Source organism: Corvus cornix, chromosome 1A (assembly GCF_000738735.6).
Source record: "Corvus cornix cornix isolate S_Up_H32 chromosome 1A, ASM73873v5, whole genome shotgun sequence".
NCBI lineage: Eukaryota > Metazoa > Chordata > Aves > Passeriformes > Corvidae > Corvus > Corvus cornix.
The window spans coordinates 8,268,428-8,290,517 of NC_047057.1; the positions used below are offsets into that span (position 1 = coordinate 8,268,428).

The following is a 22,090-nucleotide window of genomic DNA, read 5'->3' on the forward strand; positions in this document are numbered from 1 at the left end:
TGCTGTCTTTAACTCACAGGAATTACGTCTTTATTTTTCACTGAAGCTACACATTCCTCCTGATTGTGTTCAGAGCCCTAGGCTCGTGTAACCTTATCACTTAAACAGTTTGTGCTTTGTTAGCAATAGACACAAACCTTCAGAGCATCCTTGAGCCTCTGCAACACCCTGCAGCTGCCTAAACTCCCAGTTCTGTGATGGACACGGTACCACTTGGCTTTGAGCCTGTCAGGTGAAGCTCCGTAATTTTTCCCTTGGTTTACAAACATGGAAGCAGGCCAAAAAGTTCAGCCGGGGTTTCAATCAAAGGTGACTTTTTGCAAAGCAACCTCTCACCTTTTTCTCAGGGTCAGATTTGTGATGCTCCATCAAAAAGCCATTGGATTTCTGGTGACATGGGAAAAGGATAAGGAGATCCTTAGCTGATACAGGGCAAGTCCTTGTCTGGTGAACTGCTACAAAGAGCTTTTGTTTCTCTTGTATAAGATTTTCAAGCAAAGGCAAGGCAGACACCTTCAGAAATACCTTAGTGGCCACTTTTATAGTATATTTCACCAAGTACTGAATTTTATTCAGAGATTAACATTTCTGTCCATAGTGGGCACATAGAAAGGACCAGCTCAAAATGAATATATCACTTAAACAGCATGCTGAACTATTCCGCATTACTTCTTAAGACATTAAATTAAATCAAATGATATTTGAATCTCATGCTCCCTAAAGTTACTTTTCAAATTCTGCTTAAGTTCTTCCTCTTAAGCATTACATTTTTCCCATTTTGTTATGTCTTTGCTTTTTGGGCAGCACTGTGGGGCAACCAGAAACCACTGGATCACTTAAATATTAGTCTCTTCTTGAGTTTTTCTTGACTTCTAATACTTCTGCAAGAATTTTTAGAGGACAACCTTTTTTTTCCCTCTCTCTGGTTTGATCTGATAGTCATTCATTAAATTAACAGTTAACAATGTTTTGGGAGAGACTGCCCAAAAGGCCGTTTGACTATGGTATGGCAGAGTAAGGTCAGATCGTTGATGCTAATAATTCTATTTCTATTTTCTGAATTTCATACTGCCTGGATTTTTATATTGTTAGTGTCCAGAATAATGATCACCAGCTGGAGTCTAAAACCATGATCAGAAGAGCAGCAAACAGGGCAGCAGCCTTCAGGCTGTGCAGCACCTGAAACACATGTTGCAGTTCACTGACTGAACTATAAACTTATCTACAAGGAATATAGTTTTTAAGTAACCCTATTTTGGCCTCGAATTTTTTTTTTTTTTCTTATGTTTCTGGTCATTTTTTAATTCTAAAGACATTTACTGAAAATTAGGGATGGGACTTTTGCAAAATGAAATTGGTTACAGAGGTACATAGGAAACCATTACACCATTCTTTATTTTCCCATGTGCATTCTCTGGGTTGATTTTTATATTAGTTGCACCACACGTTCCTACATGCTTATACAGATATTAATGCCCCAATTACACAGGACTCAGATCAATACCATCTGGACATTTAAGATACTTAACTGAAGCTCTAATTTGACCTATGCTGCCTCCATAATCAGTAAAGAGAAGAGGCATCCCTTGAGAAGCAGTTAGGTCACCTAAGATTTGAATTGCTGCTCTTTTTACTGCAGGATGTACCCCTAAGGTGGGTACTTGATTAAGTGACTTAAGTTAGAGAGAAGCAGCTCATCTTGTCTGTTGCCTGTCATCTCTTCTCAAGGCTACAACGCTGACTAGGACTGGTTTGTACAGTTCAGGCTTTGTGCGGAGCCCTGTGTGGTCAGAGATTTTTGCCTGGAGAATGTGGGTTTACAACCCAGCTATGAAACTATAATAGATGGAAACAGCTGCTTAGAAAGGGTTTAGTTTTCAATTTGCCAGTGAATTTTCCTTTGGGGGCTTTCCTTGTCATATTTTCCTTGAGAAAATACCAGTGTTTATATAAATGCACGGGATGTTTCTGTTACGATTAATATGTCTGTATAAACTGCCAAGCTGCTGTCTCTGAAAGAAGTTAACACAACACCTTTTATGAGTGTTTTTGGTGCTGCTATCTCTGGTATCCAGTGCTCATTATTTCTAGTAGGTAGGTGACCTCAGCCATCTTCCATCCCCAAATCCCTGGAAATGGTACCTCTGGGACACTGCAATGCAGGAGACAAAGAATTTTGATGACATTTCTTGAATTTCTGTTGTTTACACCAGCTCTATGTCTTCCAATGAAGAAAAATTAAAACAAATTTGTATTTTCTTGATGGGACTGCTTGGAGTGGGACCTTAGGAAAGGTATTCATCATTCCACTGTGGGTGCTGGCTGACAAGGTTTAAGATTTGATAGCAAAGTGTCGGCGTTTCCAAACCAGAAGGATTATGCCCTTGAATTTTTGTGTATCTGTTTATTTAGTGTTCCCCTCATTTTGCATCCCACTCATACTTGTTTTCTTGTTTTCTTTGTGAATTATTGGTAATCTGAAATATCTCTGTTTGGACTTTCACATGGGATCAGAAGTTCAGTTTTCTCATATCCCTCTGGGGGCCAACTTCCCTAGTGGACCACATGAATTTGATATCAGAGAGGAAATTGAGAGAGACAAGATATTCTGTTGTGATGCCATGCAAGGCTGTATTTCATTTTGTATGCATGTTTTTTTTATTTACTTCTGCATTTGAACTGCATCTTCTACTCAACACTGTTTTTTATCCAAAATAAAATAAAACCTCTCCCCTCATTAAAGATGTGTTCCAGTTAAATCATGTGACTTACAGAAAAGAGTACAAAACATTGGAATTACCAGACATGCAAAGAACTGCATGCATGGCAGCGCTTCCAAATTGAAATATTGTAGCATCAGTCTGAAATAATTTACTTCAGGTTTCCCCCTCACATACATAAATTGAGGTAATGCTTAGGAAATGTATGTTGAAATTGTTCATTTTGTTCAAATTCAAAAGCATGTTCTCCATTGTGTTCTGTCACTGACTGGAGTGTTCTCCCAGTGCGAGGATCTGAATACAAAAGGAAAAACTTAAGAGTAGTTTAATTTTCTTACTGTTTAGGGGAACCACCAAGAGTTTAATGAAAAAATAAAGTTTCTTATTTGATTTTTTTTACCCTGGGGACAATTCTGTTCTCATTCCTTTCGCATACATCAGAATCATGATTCTTTATTGTATTTGAAGTGCTCCTAACAGATGATTATATAATATATTTATGCTTTCCTAGAAAAAGAAAATTGTAATTTGCGATATTTTTTAACCTTTTTTTTTTGTTGTTTTTAACTTTTACAACAGCAACAGCTCTACATTGGCTCAGCCACTGGAGTTTCACAGCTTCCTTTACACCGCTGTGATGTGTATGGAAAAGCTTGTGCTGAGTGTTGCCTTGCAAGAGACCCTTACTGTGCCTGGGATGGCTCATCGTGTTCACGTTACTTCCCCACTGCTAAGAGGTAGGGACAGTTCTGGATGCCTGCATGGTTTGCTATTCGTTTTAACTGATGGTCTCAATATGACCAGAGGGCTTTGCAGATTTTTCATGGGATGGTTAACTGGAGCCCTTTCTCTTCCAAAGAAAACATCATTGTAGGAGCTACATGCTATATGAAGTCTTGGTTGATTTAAAGTGACCACTGCTACTTCTTGGGCTGGCTTAAAAAGCTCCTGTAAGAAAACATTCAGACAAGAGTTGTCTCTGAAATTAACTCCTAACTTTATATTCATTGGTAAACAGCAAAAAGAAAAAAAAATTATTTTCTCTAAAATTAGGAGGGGGCTCAAAATCAAAATGAGATCACTACCTGCCCAAGTAAATTATCCTGCATTTTCATGAACTCTGAATCAAAAGAAATATTTCTAAAATATTTGGACATCAATAGAAACTTATCTTTTTTAGTGATATATAACATTATTGTTATTATTCGAAAGTATAACTTGTATGTGTTGATGTGTGTCCAAGTTGTTCTGCCAGATCAGAACAACCACTGTTTTACAGTCACTCTGCACTGATGCTAAAGGCTTTGCAATGCAAGAGTTGGTGGAAAGCTGACTCCACAAGTCAAAAATATCAATTTTATTAAAAATTTACAAGTCTAGTTGCCTGATCTGAAGGTTTATAGTACTAATTTCTTTGCCTCCCTTTATCTTTGAAACTCTAAAAGTATACACGCCAGTTGCTGAAGAGCTCCTGGCTATTGAAGCAGAAGTTGGGAATAACTGAATAGATAAACATTTGCAAATAGCAGACATTGGTGGAGTGTTGAGATTCCCTTGATAAATTGAGTAAAATGATAAAAAAGTGCTCACATTAAATTAAATATGCCAGACTTATCACACTTATGAAGAAACAAGGAATCCATGGGCTTATGTACATAAGGGTTTATATACATGAAATTAATTGCAGCAAATACTTAGTTGAGAGTGTCCGAACTTCAAATTCCAGGTTTAGATTGGTTGTTGAGGGAGATGAAATGTATAAAGGGTGAGAAGTTGAATTAGTGTCACAGACGTTTCAGATGGAGGGGATTAAAATTTTAAGGGTTGCATTACAATATATCCTAAACAAATACTGATGACAAAAGTAAAAGCTGCTCATGGAACATCAGGTTCTGTTTTTGCACCAGGAAACAAGAGTTAATCTGAGAAAGGCTTTCTGTGAAATTCTTTAATTAGTTAGAAAACAATTAAAGAGTGGAAATTAAACCCATCCCAAAAGAAGAGCCAGTCAAATTTTCTCAGCTACATGAGCTAATTTCTTATTTTTGCTGGTAGCATGGTGGCTTCTCTGGAGGAGGAAGGAAAGGAGAGGGAACAGTGTGTTTTGCAAGGAGAATCTAAAAGGTTGATTTATTCTGAAAAGGTTTTAGGATTAGAGATCAGTATGGTTGAGTACTGCCTCCGAGTTCAAGGAGAAAGTAAGATCAGGAGTCACTGAATCAGTTTTCTGCTACTTCCCTGCTACTCTTTGTTCCTGAACCTTATCCTTTCTCAGCATTCACTGGCACCCATTCCTACTGCCAGTAGATCCATAGAGCACATCATCCTGTCATTCCTCTGCTTACACTGATGGAAGAAATAGGACTCTTTGTCTTTTCCTTATCTCTCCAACTTACTGCTGTAGAGGACACTCACGTTGCTATCGGGGTAAAGTGACTGGGACCTCTTCTTACAGGGATTAAGGGGTGGGGGTTACTGGGGCCAAACTAGGTTGCACAGCTACAGAAAAACCTTGGGGTACAGAATTTACTCTTCTAGAGGCCACTGTGAAAGAAAAAGTTAGTCCTGGGAAGCTGGGATCCGAAAAAGGCATAAGAAAAAGTTGCTGTCTCTGCACTTTCCCCCAGTTTTTCCCTTGGCAGTAGCAGCAGCAGAGTAGAGGTCTGTGTTACTGGGAGAGAGGATCCTCTGTTCACCTGGTACCTGCTGTACCCACTGCCTCAAGCCAGCTCAGAATGCATCAATGACAAAATCAGCATTGCTGGAAACAGCTTAAATGTCAGCATTTTATTAATAATGGATTCTTGTAATTTTAGGCTCCAGAAATATTGGGAAAGTGGATTCCTGAGGCAATTGTACAGATGCTTTACTAATTGTTGGGTTTAGGGTTTGGGGTTTTGTTTCGTTTCTTCTTCTTTTTTTTTTGTTTTAATGAGATTTTATGAGCCTTTTTTTTTTTTTTTTTTTTTTTTTTTTTTTGCTTTTCTTTCTGTGTGTGTTTTACAAGTCTAAATGACAGTTCAGAGCTCCTGTAGTGTGACCACTTCACTTTACCCCGAGCAGATGTGTTCTGGTTCATATTTCATAAATCATCGTGTTGATACAATGGTGATATGTGCGACATTTTCCTGAGATTCCAACTAAACATTTCATTCAAACTTCGTTGACAGTAATATGAGTCTTTCCACAGACTTCTTTTCTACAAATTGTGTCCTAGAAATATACTGTGTTTCAAAATTCAGGAAGGGGTAGCAAAATGTTATGGTTACTTATATCTTGGGTGTGATTTTGTCATTGGTAATGAGTAATATAAAGATACTGGAAATTATGATTTGTACATTTTTTTAACCATATATCAGCAGAAGATTCCTTCTTATTAAAGTGTGCTAAGATGGCCTAACTCATAATCTTAAGGAAGTTTTTATTCAGAAAAATATATAAAAATGCTCGTCCAGCTTTCTTTTTAAGAAAGAAAGCTTTTGCTGTACTTCACGTAACTAATTTTAGGTTTAACATTTCTGTAGCTTTCAGTGGAAAAAAATATGGTTAAAATCTTTCAGGCAAGAGGACTCAGCTCTGCAGTTGTGCCTCTGAGAACTCTTGGTATGTGCTGATGCTGAGCTGTTAGTGAGAGCCTGTAAATAGAGCTGGTGGAGGGAAGAGAGATGGTGTGCTGCAGAACAATGGCTTTTAAAAATGTGGGCTGTTGTCACAAGGGAGTGACCAACGCGGCTTTTTACAAGGCTACTTGACTTTTGCATATCCGTTGCTGGGTACCATAATCTGAAATCGCAGCATTGTTCAACAGCCTAATCCTCTTTGTTCTCCTCTAATTTTGCAAGCCCTCAGGCTTTCTCCGATTCCTGAAGTAAAGTGCTCACACTTGAAACACATCTTTGTTTGCCTTGTTCTTTTTTTCTTTCCTTTTCATATGAAATGCTTTTCTCTGGCTCAGTTGAATTTTGTGTCACAGCTATTTAAATAAAACTAGGAGCAGACAAAGAGAGAACAACACATGCAAAACAAAACTGTATTAAAAAGCTCTCTTCTATGAAATACAACATTTGTTTTTAGCACAGATCAATATGTTTTTCAAAAGAGCCAGTAGAATTCAAACTGGGGGAAGAATATACTGTGTTAAAAAGACATGCAATCAAAGGTAGAATTCAGACTTAAGCTACAAAAGATAGACTAAATGACATTTCAAAATCTTCCTTTTCAAGTTTTTATTTTGTTTATTCTAAAGACAAAACCATTTGCAACAGTTTTGTAAACGGTTTTATCAGAAATGTTTTGGTGAAACCCATGGTGGCTGAGATGATCTATGCTTTTTAATTTAGATTTTGCAGAAAATACAGCACTTCAGCTTTCTTTCAAAGCCACCCATCCTAACATTTCATCTATCTAAAAGATGCTCCAGTACTCAAAGTATTCTGTACTTGCACAAATGTGTACTTTTGATGCATGTTAAACTCTACGGTGTATATTTTAATCCTTCAGCAGTCTCTGTAAATGTGAATCAAATAATGAATTTATTTGTGCCCAGTATTGCCCATACAGTTAAAATAAACTTCATCGTTTGTTTTATTTGGTATTTATTTAAAACTAATAATTAGCATTAAATTTATTTATTTATTCAGTATCTCAGTGCCAGAGGTATATATTTACCAGTTTTTGAAGACTTCACCTGTAAGAGTAAAGCCGATTCTACAAAATGATAATGCACAGAATATAGCAGTAGCAGTATGATTTCCTTCCTAGTGTTGTTTAGATGCACTTGTGACCTCTGTAATTATGTAAATGTTCCATTCGTTGCAGTTGAGCACTGAGAAGGGCACTAACAGATTTCAAATGTGATCTTTGCAGACGCACCAGACGACAAGACATCCGAAATGGGGACCCACTCACCCACTGCTCAGACCTGCAGCATCACGGTGAGTTATGGGCACCACTGAAGGGCAGCTAATTTGTCTGTAATTAATTTACAGACTGTGAAAGAGTAGAGTAGGAAGCATGTGAAAGATTTGTTGGTGAAATTGTCTCGAACATCTGTGAAAGATGAATATAATAAATACATCATTATCCCAATTCAGATAGCTTACAATGGCCTGGATCAGACACTAAAGTCTATTTGGGTTTTTTTTTGGTTTTGTTTTCCCCAGATAAACAGTTTAAGAATTTTAATTTTCCTGCTTCTCTTCCCTGATAATACCATGCCATCACATTAGGTATGTTATATCAGAAAAGATTCGTATTTCCATCATGACATCAAGAAATATGTACATGTTGCTTTACATAGTTTGCATAAGATGATAACCAAATGTATTTGTAACTATCTTGGCAAAATGTGGAGTGACCTTTGTTGTAGGTATCACACTAAAAGCTCTGAAGTTCAGGATGTCCTTGCAGCAGGCATGTCCCATGTGCTTTCAGTATGGGTTTTCTTAGACATATTTTGGTTTGCTTTTTTGTCAGCTGTTTCATTTTCACAGTGTAATGATCAGATTCCTTTCTTGACTTGTTTGACTGACAGACTTCTCACAGTTACTAATTTGTTGCCAAACTTTTCAGAAGACCTTCACTCAGAAAATTAAAAATGTCCATATTGGTATAAGTGAAGGGATTACTTAGGCAATACTTCCCTCTGCTGGAAAAAAGTGATTCCTTGTGATTGTGGCACATCTACAGGAACTTTTCACACAGTATATTCTGAGTTTGAAGGAAATCACAAGGATCATCGAATCCAGCCCTTAACTGAGTGGCCCATACAGGGATCCTAAACCCTTCAACCATGGTGTTACTAGCACCATGCTTCAACCAGCTGAGCTAATCTCAGGGTTAAACCACTGGGAAAAATAAGGAGGTGACTGAAAATGGAGATACCTCAAAACCCTCTTGTCCTTTCAGTCCACATAATAGAAAAAATTATGAATAGTCCAAAATTGTACTTTTGTGTTAGCTGTAACTCACTACCAATATGTTTCACTAATTGCTTTTTCTATCTTCCTTTCAATCATTTGAAACTCACAGCTAACATTACTATAGCTTTTCTTTTTACTTCTGATTGTCAGCTTGGGCCAAGTTACTCAGAGGGAAAAAGGGGTTCTAAAAGTGCTTGAATAGACTGTGGTCAGTATGTAATTGTCACATTTTGAGAACTCATGAATGTTCAACTGGTTTAGTTTTGAGCTAGTCAATTGTCACTAGGAGAAAGCTCACAAATTTCCCATTGCATAATACTTACACAGTGAAGATAAGACCATCCTTATGTTGAGACTGAGATTTTCAGTTCCACAATAGGAAAACTTCACCAGGCACTAAACATTGATTTTAATACCAACAGAAGCATTTCTTAGCTTTACCTTTTTACTCTCTGAATATTTTACTCCTGAGCAAAACTTTGAACTGGTCTACCACATGTATGTTCATATTAATGTTCTCTAGCCTTTGCTAGCTGTGCTTTATAAACTGCAGGTCTGTTCTTTATTTTCATAGGTGAAAAAAGCATTTCAAAACACTTTTTTTTTTTTTATATGTTCCTGTATTTTTGTATATTTGTCTGAAAAAGATATGTTCTGTCCAAAGCAAAGAGAGTAATCCAGTTTTGCAGTAATCCAGAAATGCAGTTTTTTTAAATTACAACAATTATGAGAACTCAAGGTCTGTACAAAGATATGATATGGCAGACCTGATCACAGAGGCCTTTAAAACAGCTTTGCCAAAATGAGGAGAGCAAGTACAAAGCAAGATACTGAATGTATTACTTAATGGGGAAAAGAAGACAGCATTAGAAGGATCAGTAAGTTACAAGAAATACTGAGGGAATGCAGTGCTGGATTCTAGACTTGACGGATGGACTGTCAAAGTGCTTAACAAGTGGTTTAGATTGGTCATGAGAGAAATTTTCTCTGAATCACTTGACTTGTAAATCTAATACATTTTCCTATATTTACTTGTCCTTTACACATGATCATACATAGTACAGATGACTGCATGGCCTATAAACTTCCTATGCCAATTCATGCTGATTTTTTATTCCTTGTTTGTAATTAGTAGTTCCCTGGACAACAGATGAAGAATTGGGTTTGTCTATAGGCAAAAAAAAAGCTTCAGAAATCATTTACTATGTGTCTACACATTCATTTGCAGGAAGTGCCAATTTATTCTCCATGTGAACCAAAAACCATGAATCAAGAATGATCTCTTAATGTATATCTCACTTTTAAAGACATTGCAAAAACCAAATTTGCAATCAGTCTGAAGCAATAATATTTTAATTAGGTTTACATAGCTTTTTCAGTTGCTCTTTGGTGTAAATGCAGAAGAAGTATAAAATGACTACACAGCAACATTAGAGGGAGCTGAGGATCGTTCACTGTCATCTGTTTGCCCAGACATTAATGTTTAAATCTAAAAGCATGGTCATCTTTGTGGCAGCTAGAGGACAATTTTTGTTTAAGTGTGACATACTAGTGCTATCAAGAAATTATCAAGTTCAGGATTTTTTGAAGAAGAATTTGTTAAAGAAGAGACACTTCTTTTTTACATGATTTATCCCAGAGGAAGTTCAAAGAATCACTCTGAATTAAACTGTATTGTGAGATTCATTCATCTGCAAAGCAATCTTGGTATAAGTACTTAGCCTTTCATACTTCTTCGCTTATGTCAGAAATTATGTACTTAAAGGGTATTTATCAGGGTAGTAAACTGATACTGCTGTTGGGTTCATTTTGGGAATTGCTGCTCTCAGACAGGATTTTGGGCTGAATTTCATTACCAACTTCATGACTTCTATAGTTTTCTAATTCCTCCAGCTGCTTTTCTGAACGTTGTAGACTTTCATTCTTCCTTCCAGTCTCTTCAGCTTCTCAGTCCCAAAGCTGCACTCTGATCCTGTGATTATTCCATCACTGCTTACTTTCTTGCACTCCACATGCTAAATATTACATGAACTTTATAGCCATTTCTGGACCTGCCTTCTGCTCCTTCAAATCATGGAAATGGAAATTGAAGAATCTCTAAAATGCTTCTTCTCTCATTGCGTGTTTGTCACCCATATTGTATTTTCTGCAGCTGTGAAGAAATTTAAAGAGCACTTCACCCACTTTCTGTGGTGTTCTCTAACACACTAGAATGTCATAGACCAGATCCAAGGAAACAGAAGTTTGAAATGGTGTCAGAGTGCACAGTTTCTCAAAAAACTCGTGACTAGCTTCTTAGATACTAAGAACATCCTAGGTACCTAAGTTTTCCAGCAGAAACTTCTCTATATACTTAAAAACATGCTACTACTCATAGGCTGTAGAACTTTTACCAAAGAAAGACCTGGTTTTGTCCTTTATACTGATATTTAGGATTTAGAAAACTACCTCCCTTGGATCTAATGAGAACAGTGTAACATGTGCTCTGCCCCTATGTAATTCACTTGAACTAAGCCATGTTCAGGAAAATATGATGAAGTGGTGCTGCAAGCCCCCTAATGAGCAATCTGCTGGTTAAATAATCTTTTTAGGACTCTGGAGATGAGGACCCAAAGTTCACTTAGGCTTAGAAATTTGACTTGATATTCCTACTTCCAATACAAACACCCAAACTGTTGGATTGCTGTTGTCAAAGTTGGGCCATTCTGCAATCACGATTCAGGGAGCCTGGGAGAGGAATCAAGACACAACGTGCATCCTAGGGTGAAATTCCTGTGTTTCCATCCTTTATTATGGAAGCCAGTAAATCACTGTTTCACAGAAGCACATGGCTGGAGCAGTAACAAGTGTGTCCCAGTCTATAAAAGGGGATATTTTCTAGTAAGTGTCTTAGGCTGCAGGCCTGTATGTGCTGTCTGTTGTGAATCCCAGTTCAGTTATCGAACAGCTTCTCTCTGACTATGTGAGGATATCTGACTGCCTGCTCAGCCGTGTAAATTTTGTTCCTTAATTAGAGCACCTAACTCGGAACAGAAGAGTTCAGTTCATCAGTCAGCCATTCACAGTGTTAAATCTGGACCCATCAGTTATCAGACTATCAGTTACCAGTTATCATTCCCATTTCCAATCTTTATCTTACCACTTCTAATTATATTCAGTTAATCTCTTCACATATTTCCAGTTCCTCTGTTTCAATGACACTAATTCACCTGTGCTCCATCTCAGACCTCACCACCTTGGCTATGCTCTATTCCAGCTGTCTTACCCTTCTCTTGCTCCTTCGCTTTCTAATTCATTCCTCCACTGCTCCCTATCTTCCTGACAGAAGCTATACTGACATTCTTCATGGGAATGTGGTTTCTGAGAGATGTCATAACAGTTGTTTCACTTGGTTTTTAAAAGAACACCCCACTCGCTTAAAAGGTCCATAATCCAGCAGAGGAAGGCAAGCAAACCCATTTCCTATTTGTTTAGTGTAATAGGCCATTTGATGTTTTCTGAGAACTGGGCAAGCATCAGTCCTTATTCTGCTCCACATCCCTTCTGCCATCCTCTCAGGGCTGAAAATCATTATTGAAAGGCACTTGATTCTGTGTCAGCGTAAGCCAGGAGCTCAATTTTACTTTTACCTTTGTCGCAGTCATCTAACAGTTTGTGTTTGCTAAACAACATGGCCAGTATGAGAAAGGCACAGTTGAGAGCAAACAAAACTGGACAAAGGATTTCTCTGACGGGGTTTTAAATAGACATAATTTTCCTGTTAAAACATATCAAAACTAGTTCCTTAAAGATTTCCAGTGCTAAAGATCAAACGTGAAAAATTGAAAGAAAGGCAAAGAATGGCAAGGAGTCAGGAAACCCCATGAGATCAACACAGTGTTAAATAGCCTACCAAACCCTTCCTCCTCATCTACTCTGCAGGATTATTGTTTCCACTTAAGTCCATACCAGCATTTTAAAGAGGTAAGGTGGAGAGTTGAAACATGATGCCTTAAAGCCTCTGTGGTATTGGAGAAGAATCAAATACCATATAAGTCCTATAGCTATGTGATATTTCCAGCAAGTTGATGAATATCTTGAAACATTGTTGTTACAAAAGGAAGTAATTTATTTAACTTTCTTTTTCCCCTCCCATAATGTCTGGTTTATTAACCTCATTACATTTCCATAAATTATATCAGTATGAGGGGAAATGATTAATTGAAAATCGTTTCCTCAAAAACATCATTCCTGGTCATTAACAGCTTCAGCAAACTGCAATGCCATATAATCTAAACACATTATTCTACTTTTAAATAGCCTCATGTTTTATTACTTTGCTCTAAAGTATTATGACCATAGAGCCCAGGAGGCATCATTACAAACATTCTACAACTACACCCTGAGTTTTCTCATTGCATACAGTTTGCTATTAAAAATTCTTGTCGTGTCCAAGATGTTTTCCTTGATGAATAATAATGAGGCTTACACAAAACTTCACAATTAAATTCATTAACTTCACATATTGAGATGTTAACAGCTGTTAGGATTTAAAATACAATTAAAAAAAACCACTAAACCAACAAACCTACTACCATGGGTCCTTACAAAGATAGAGGTGTTGATGCATACTTTTCAAATGGTATACTGATATGGGAAAAGTTTTTTTTAAGTTTTTATCTTTAAACACTTTAAGGGAGACCAAATTCTAAACAAAAAAATTTACTTAATAATTAAGAGTTAGTTTCCTGGTAGTTTAATTTTGTTTTGTTTTGGTTTTTTTTTTTCATGCTTTACAGATAACCCAAGTGGTCAGACTCTGGAGGAGAAGATTATCTATGGAGTAGAGAATAGCAGCACTTTCCTTGAGTGCAGTCCAAAATCTCAGCGTGCCGTAGTCTACTGGCAATTCCAGAAGCAAAATGATGATCGCAAAGAAGAGGTACAGTAGAAAAAAAAATAGAGAGATGCAACTAATTTTCTCTATAAAGATACACTTCAATCTGAGTCCTTCCCAGAATAATTTTAGTAGAGCAGAATTTCTCTGGAATATTATAATTCCCATTTTTCTTCAGCATATTCCCACTCTTATTACCATAAAATCCTGTAAGCTCCCTAATAGGTTTTACAGATTGTTACAGCAGAAAACATTCATATCCTCTCCTTGCTCAGACTCCCTGCAAAACACACTGGTTTGCATCAGAGATCCCAGAAACAAAAAAAGGTAGTGTGCTATCTAAGTGTCGACTGAAACATCCTACAAAGATTATATGAACTGAAATATCACAAAGGCCTTAAAATCACCTTTGAGAAAAAGCTTAACTGCATTCACCCAATTATACTGTTTGACTGAAGTGCAGTCTGGCAGGAGCATCCCATGTGCTGTGTGCTCTAAGACTTTATTGCTGATAACACAGAGTCAGAATGAAGAACTGAGAACTGTAGTGGACACAAGAGTATGAAAAATTGTACTTTTTTTTCCATCAAAAGCAGTATTCATAGAGGGAAAAACACTGAGTTGTAAAGCTTATACTTTATTTTTCTCCTTTTCTTGTCACCAATATTCTTACATTATTAATTATCCAAGTTTTCAAGTCATATCAAGCCAGGTCACGCATATTTTTGAGAGTATAATCTACTCGGGTAGGTAGGGAGGTCAAGCTAGGAAACAAAAGCTTGTTTGTTCCATTGAAGTATTTTTAAATATGTATATATATTCAAAGCATGTTCTGAATAGTTACTTTAGCTGTTTTAAATATTTTTGTTCTGTTTGCATAAGTAGTAAATTATTAAGAATTTATTCTTAGTGAGAGAGCAGCAAACTGGTTTGTGCCCTTTCTGTCTACAGCAGCATGTGCATTCAGAAAATGAAGTTACATTCTAGATATTAATTAATTCAGAAAAAAAAGTATTTTGAACAGCTGCTTTTTGAATATTAAAATTTTGAGATTTAATCTTTAATTGCTTGTTTGTAAATTTTCCACTTATGCAGAACCCACTTCTATCCATAAGGGCTCTTGCAATAAGGCACAACCGGAAGACAAGGAACCTTTCCTGCAAATGGATCTAGGTTTGACTGAAAGATAATGGTGAATGTGGCCTCAGTAATACAGCCAAATGAATCCATGTTGACTCTGCTCATTACAGGCTCAGATCTTCCATAATCTTTCCAGCAATTCCATCTAACAGAGTTGAAACAGATCTTTGTTCAGCATCAGTAATTACTAAGGAGTAAATTCCAAATCCCCCAAACTCTTGGCAGTATATAAGTTTTTCCAGAATATTTGAGCCTTTCATAATTACAAATGACTGGCAAAGGGTTTTCCTTTTTTGTGGGTTTGGGAATTCTTGGCCAAGTTTTACCAGTTACAAGGAGCAGTAATAAAGAAGTAGCATGGTTAGAGGATAATGTGGCACATACATGAAAAATAACTGTTGAAATTACCACTTTTTCCCAATACAGATAAAAGTGGATGATCACGTGATCCGGACAGAACAGGGCCTGTTGCTACGAAGTCTTCACCGGAGGGACTCTGGTGTTTATTTTTGTCATGCTGTGGAGCACGGCTTCATGCAAACCTTGCTCAAGGTGACCCTTGAAGTGATCGATAATGAGCACCTGGAAGAGCTGCTCCATAAAGAAGAAGACGGTGATGGCTCCAAGACCAAGGATGCGACCAACAGCATGACCCCCAGCCAAAAGATCTGGTACAGAGACTTCATGCAGTTGATCAACCACCCCAATCTCAACACAATGGATGAGTTCTGTGAGCAGGTTTGGAAAAGAGACCGCAAACAACGCCGGCAAAGGCCTGCCAATGCGCAGGTGAACACAAATAAGTGGAAGCACCTACAAGAGAATAAAAAAGGTAGAAACAGGAGGACCCATGAATTTGAGAGGGCACCACGTAGTGTCTGAGCTACATTACCTCTAGGAACCTCATCCAAGTAGAAACTTGTATAGACAGATAACTGGAAAAAAATGCAATATTCATGAACCTTTTCATGGCATTATGTGGATGTTTACAAGAGTGGAAAGGTCAAACAGTTTCCACTAGGTTTAAATAAAATCCATTTCTAACTTTCCTAGCAATTCCTTCCTCTCTGCTCTAAGACCAGAACGACCAGAGTTTCAAGGATGATAACTCACCTGGACCTAGCTGACTGCTCAAAAACTTCTGCAAGTATTCAGCAGGCAAGTTTTGCTTTCTCTTTTGACAGAGATATAAACAAAATGCTGTATTTCATGCTGTCATCTTACAGAAAAGAAAAACAAGCCCCACCTTTCATCAGCAGCACTACCATTTCTAGACTTATATAAAACTGCATGAACTCATTAAGCTGATGAACGTCTAAACACGTGATTGGACACAAGGATTTTGTTCTTGTTTTGTCTACCAGTTCTCCTGTTTATATGTGCTAGAAGAGGAAAAACAATACTGAATGAGATTGATTGTGGAAACCTGAACAACATAAGCCATCCATCATCTGGAAGAAAAAAAAAATGTGGAGTACACTGGCCTACTACTGATGACTTCTTTCAGCTTTGATCTAAAGATGTATTTTATTAAAAGTATAATTTAAATGTACCATGAAAAAATATGCAGCAAACATTAGCTCCTTTCTAAAATAGATTAGATGTTTTGTCTTAGAAATACTGTACTTTCTAATTATTGGTTTAGATGAAAAAAAGACAACTTCCAATTATGAGCTGCTTTACTCTTTTGTTTGGGAAAACTTCCAGGGGAGCTGGTCACACTGCAGTTAACCTCCTCCCCTGTCAGTAATCTATATGACATGTAACTTCAAAGCAATTTTAAAACTAAGCTATTTTAACATGAAAGTCACTGTATAGCATGGAAGTATTCTGCATTCTGTTTTTCTAAGTATGGTATTTGAAATTATTCAACTTGTATAATACCTTCCTATAGATTGAACCAATGAAGAGGAGAGCATTGATTTTCAGTTGTATATTTTTTTTTTAATTAAAAAAACAAATAGCATTAAAATACCGTCTGCTAATTACACTCTTGCTTTCTTGGTTCGTTTTTGTGAATGCTAATATTTAAATACTGATGCTCATAGACTGTCATATATCCATGAGCAAAGCTCACATTCAGTTTAAAGAGTTGTGTTCCCAGCTCTATGGTAGAAATTTGTCCACACTACTGACTCTCAGTTCTCCATTCCTTCTGTGGGCCAGGTCACCAAAATGCAAAGAAACAACACTAAGCCACATGAATAGCAACCCCAAAGCCAGCTCTCCATTTTAAGATCTGAGGGACAGTTTTATCTGTGGGTGTAATCTGCTGAAGTAGTAAATTGGTGAAGTTCAGCTTAAGACTAGTTTATACTAACAGAAAATTTGGTCCTGCACTTCTGTCTTATTCTGTATACAGGAGAGCCGCAGGGTAAAACAATGTACTTGCATCATGAGTGTCAGTTAAGTAGTGGATTTATTCACCTCAGCACAGATGTGCCTTTGGTCCCCAGTTCTATGGTGTCCAGTTCTTTTGAGATCATCTTTCTCCAGCCTCTCATATTTTACCTTGGTAAAGTCTGTAAATGACATAATTTCAAGTAATGTCATTGTGGGGAAAATTACTAGAGCCAAATCCTTAGTTTGCTAAAGGAGCTTTTATATAAAAGTGTGTCTGCACTGATGACTGATCTGTTTTGTTGTTATTCACTCTGTGGTATTTAATTTATCAATTTATTGCTACACTATCAATCAGCCTTATCAGATACAGTATAACACAACTGCTGTGACAGCATCTGTCACAATGTGCCCCAGTCTCCTTGCCACTCACTAATTCAAGTATCCTGCTTAGGGAAGCCTTGGCTTCTTGCCTCCCTAGAAATTGGATTTTCACTAACATCCGAGTTACTTCAGTCCCCTTTGAATCCTTTGGAGGGGATGAACTTGCAAGATTTTTTTGTCATTTATATCTTCAGAAAAAAAAAAAAAATCATTGAATAGAGTAGGACAAGGCTGTAGGGCCATGATTGAAGAAAGCACTTGGGAATTTATTTTTCAAGCAGCTTTAAGTCTTTCTCATGTTTAACCTGACTCTTGTGAACTTCAGTACGCTGTTAAATTCCCATTATTTCATGGTGTGCTGAATATGGATGAATTAAAACATATGCCCAGCTATGTGCTTTTCTATGCAAGAGTATTAATTTTTCAGCTCAGCTTATGGTTAATTTCTGAGCACTGTTGTCAAATGAATGATTTAATTTTAATCACAGAACATTTTTTAGCCTTTTATGAAGGGCTATTTTGTACCATCTAGTTACTACAATACTCTTTCTTACAAAAGGAAACAGTTTTAAAATGAAACTCAGAGAATTCAGTGGGAAAAATACAGATTGATTTCAATAGACCCCAAATCACTTTGTTTCCTTTTTTAGAGATTCATGGAATTGCTGTGTAACTTTTTTTTTTCTCTTCCATGTTCATAGCAACTGGTTCTATAACAACTTGTTACAAAAAAATCGAGCCAAAACCAACCTCTTTCACAATGCGTGAAGAGGAAACAAGTCAGACTTCTAAGATATGTTTTTCTATACTGAGAAAGATAATCTGTGGGAAAAAAATTACAGAAGATGCAGTATTTTTACCATGACCTGGCAGTCTCATTGAACAATTGATATGATCGTATCTTACAAACTTCAACCCAATCCTCACTGACATGAGTAGTCTTGTTTAAGTCTTTGTATTTGTTTATATAAAGAAGAGGGCAAAAGATCAAGCCAACAGTGGAAATTCTTGATTTTAAGTTCATATTATGGTCAAGTTATAACAACATTTAATACTGATGTGAAATGAACTTTTTTTCAGAGCACAGGCCTTAATTCATGTATAGAAAGATGCCCTGCAGCTTCAGTAAGATTCATACCCCCATTTATGTCATTATTGTTTAAAGCAACATAAAGTTGGAAAATAAAGATTAAAATGGTATTTCTGTAAATGGCCAATAAAACCCTCTAAACTTCTAGTTACAGACTTTAGAAAAAGTAAGTAAAAAGTTGTGTTTAAGCTGGAGAGAAATAAAGGATTTCATTTATAACCAGAAAGATCTATTTTCATTTGTTTTAAGATATCCATCTGTCAGGAACAAAAATATATTGAATCTTATTCTTACTCATCTGTGCTTTGCACTTGCACAGATCACTGAAATGGGAATTTGTTCAATGGCTCCTAAAAACTGTATGGTTATGTTAAACTATAACATCAAACTGAGAAAATGTGCATCTTTGCAAAACAAAGTTAAATCTTCATGACCCAATAAATTCACTATGTAAAAAAAATTAAATTAAATGCATGTGAATGCGCATTTACTGTTCCTTTTTATGTATTATTTAGTGAATATCAATGGTATGTGTTTAATAGTTCAGTTTTTGCTACCTACACATTAGTCAAAAGAGGTGTAAATATTTTTGGCTAGATAAGGAGGTACAGTGTAAAGTACTGTTATCTAGAGGTACTCCATTTCGGTGTGTTCAACAAAATACTAAAATGCAAGATTTTGCCACACAAGTGATAAGGTGGTTTATTTGCTATATCAGTGTCGGAGTTGTGCGATTATTCTTTAAACGCATTCATCACTGGATAGTAAATAATTCCACTTCTGTATTTATCACTTCAATTCAGATGGGAACTAGAAAACTGGAGAGAAAGTGTAATGAAACTGCTGCTGTAAATTATTTCTTTTAGCATGTATTCAGTTGTTAAATAAACATTTCTTCCAAATATTTGAAGTTCAGTGTCCTGACTGCTTACACGGAAATGTGCCCTGTAACCTTCATGAGCATATGGAGTGCATTGTTGCCAATATAATGCTATCAATGTGTATGAGCTCTGTTTATTAGGTCAGAAGGATTGCTATTTTTTATTAATGGCTTTTTTTGTTTCTTTTTTGAAGACTGCAAACTAATAAGCCCAAAATGAAAGGCATGAACCTATCTTCAGCCTATCTTTTGGCACAACTGCTGAGCTTGTGCAGATAAAGCCACGCATATGCACACCCCGATTCTGCACTCTGCCCATGAACCAAACTGTAAATCAGCCTGGAAGCCATGTGAATATCAGCAAGTTGCTGTACTTGATGAAATTTCACTCTGTGCAATGCTAATGGCTTAGGACAGCTATGCTGCTTCCCTTTGGAAACGGGCTTGCACAGAAAGCAAGTGGAATAAATCAGGTTCTGTCTGTTACCGACATACCCTTGTATCCTTTGGTAAACTTAGCAGCTGTTTGGAAGTGCTAAGGGGCTCTATCTAAAAGTAATATGCCATGGCACTAAGCGTTGTGCAAACAGCTAATAAGACAAATGCTGTCCTGCAAAGCATGAAGTTTAAATACACCAGAACAGAAGTGGAGGAAGGAAAGTATCATTATTTCCATTTGGCACATACAGAACTGAAGAAACAACCAGTAGTACTGAGCCATCACTAATCCATTCAGCCTCACCCATGCTCCTTCCTGTTGAGCAAGGGTAGAGGAGTCTGGTTCAAAAGGATGCTGTAAGGATATCTTGTGGTTACTACTGTTTTCTGAAAATTAAAATAAACCCTCAGCAGCAGACAAGCAACTCAGTGGGTTACAAAGGATGCAGCAAATACAAAAAGGATGAAATTAATATGGCAAGCAATGAATCCACTAATTGAAAAAGCAGTAATTTTGTATTTCTGTGTCGACTGCATGGCTTATAAATTCTCACAGAGGAAGACCCTTGTTCATGGATGCAGCCACACTGTGTCCATTGCTAGAATTCCCTGCAGAAGCACAGCTAAGATGAGTGTCCTGTTACTACTCAGGAACGTACAATGCCTGGGGACCACCTTCAATGACAATGAGTGGAAAGAAAGAAGAAACATTTTGGATTTTATGTTTATTTGTTCTTATATACAAATGCATAGCTAGGTAGATATACATTTAAACAGCCAGCTTTCACTGAGATTAAATCCTCTTTTCCCTGAAGTATTTGAAGCTCTAGATGTAATTTTAGTACATCTCTTGAGTATGTTTGGTGGCTTCAGCTATAAATTGTTATAAATGTTTCCTCTGTGAAGACTGAAACACACTATTCTGTTTCCTTGCAGGTCACATTCACTGAGCTCCCAATCAAATATCCATTTAATGGCAGGCAAAGTTGTGATGGTTTTTTTCCAAAGCATAAAACAAAGGGACTATTATCCCTAGAATGCTCAGTAACAGGATACAAGCAGATCAGAGTATTAGTGACTCAGCCAGTTTCTTTGCTCCCCATAAATACTTGTGTGAAAGTTTGGAGGAGCTTCATAGAAAAACTAGAAACTGTGGAGAAGACGCCTTTTTGGGACCTTTTGGCCTGGAATTTATAAAAGATTGACATTTTGGACAACTTCAGGATGATCTGAGCTAAATCCCAAAGCTCTAGTAAAGCAATATCCAAACTGAAAAAGTTTCACTTAGGTTAGAAAAGCAAACTTCCTTTGTCTCTGAGCAGTTTTTCACCCTCTCAGGAAATGGGTTTCCACTTTCCACAAGTGGATATTAACCCAAAGAAGTCATTATATGGTTTCTACAGTCCTTGTTGAAGGTTACTCTCTTCTTCAACACACCTGGGGAACCCCATTTCTGATGACCAGCCCTCCTTGAGCTGCTTTTGTGGGCAGATGTTCCAGTCAACCTATCATGCCATCTAGTCTTGTGACATAGGTTAGTACTAGGCCTAAAAATGTCCAGTTCTCATCCACAGCTATAAAATCAGGCCTTGGTGGGCAGCAAAAACCTCATTGAACTATGAGGTACCATGCAAGAAGATTCCTGTCAGGGAGTTTTAAGGGATGGAAAGTTTCCGTCTGGGGGCAGTAAGGGGTCTCTGAGGGCAGGACCTGCCAGCCAGCTCCTGATCCCCACGTCCAGGACAAGGCAGGCAAGGGAACAGCTGGCACAGCTCCAGTCCCTGTCTTCAGGCACATACCCTGTGCATTAGCCCACAGGTGGATCTGGCTTGGCACAGCCCATGGGCAGGATTGTGTGGGATTGGAGATGGAATCCTGCAGCCTCTCTGGGGCAGACACTGAGTGCCAGGGGCTGTAAGCAGGGTGGGATGAGCCCTGGAGTGGGCAGGGTCATTAGGACTCCCAAGTGCAATCAGGTGAACTTGGTGTTTGCTGCCAAGGAAGCTCAAACACCATTCCTGAATTGCTTTTAATCACCTGAGGTCACTTGTCTTCCACATTTAGAATCAGTTCTCTGCCTTCTGAAAGCCTATGATAAACCAACAGTACTACAACAGCACAACTTGCTTCCAGTTTGATTGGTCCAGTTTAGTTGATGTTGAAATAAAAAAGTAAAAAGTATACACCAAACAGTTACTAAGAATTAATGTGCACAGGATTATAACACTTTTTCTTTAATCAGAGAAGACCTCATGAAGATAAAGATCTGGCCTTCTTCCCACATGTGAGCCTGCCAGGTCT

At 37.4% G+C, this 22,090-nt stretch overlaps 1 protein-coding gene across 2 annotated transcripts in view; it reads left to right on the top strand.

The window, feature by feature from the left end:
- The window catches only part of SEMA3A (semaphorin 3A), a 237,616-nt gene extending 218,235 nt beyond the window's left edge, over positions 1 to 19,381 (top strand). For both annotated transcript variants that reach the window (XM_039571065.1, XM_019283654.3), the window contains 4 exons: positions 3,300 to 3,457; positions 7,587 to 7,654; positions 13,420 to 13,562; positions 15,084 to 19,381. In XM_039571065.1, coding sequence (XP_039426999.1) covers positions 3,300 to 3,457; positions 7,587 to 7,654; positions 13,420 to 13,562; positions 15,084 to 15,539 — 825 coding nt within the window. In that variant the 3' untranslated portion in view covers positions 15,540 to 19,381. The remainder of the gene's footprint in view (positions 1 to 3,299; positions 3,458 to 7,586; positions 7,655 to 13,419; positions 13,563 to 15,083) is intronic.
- Positions 19,382 to 22,090: the final 2,709 nt, after the last annotated feature.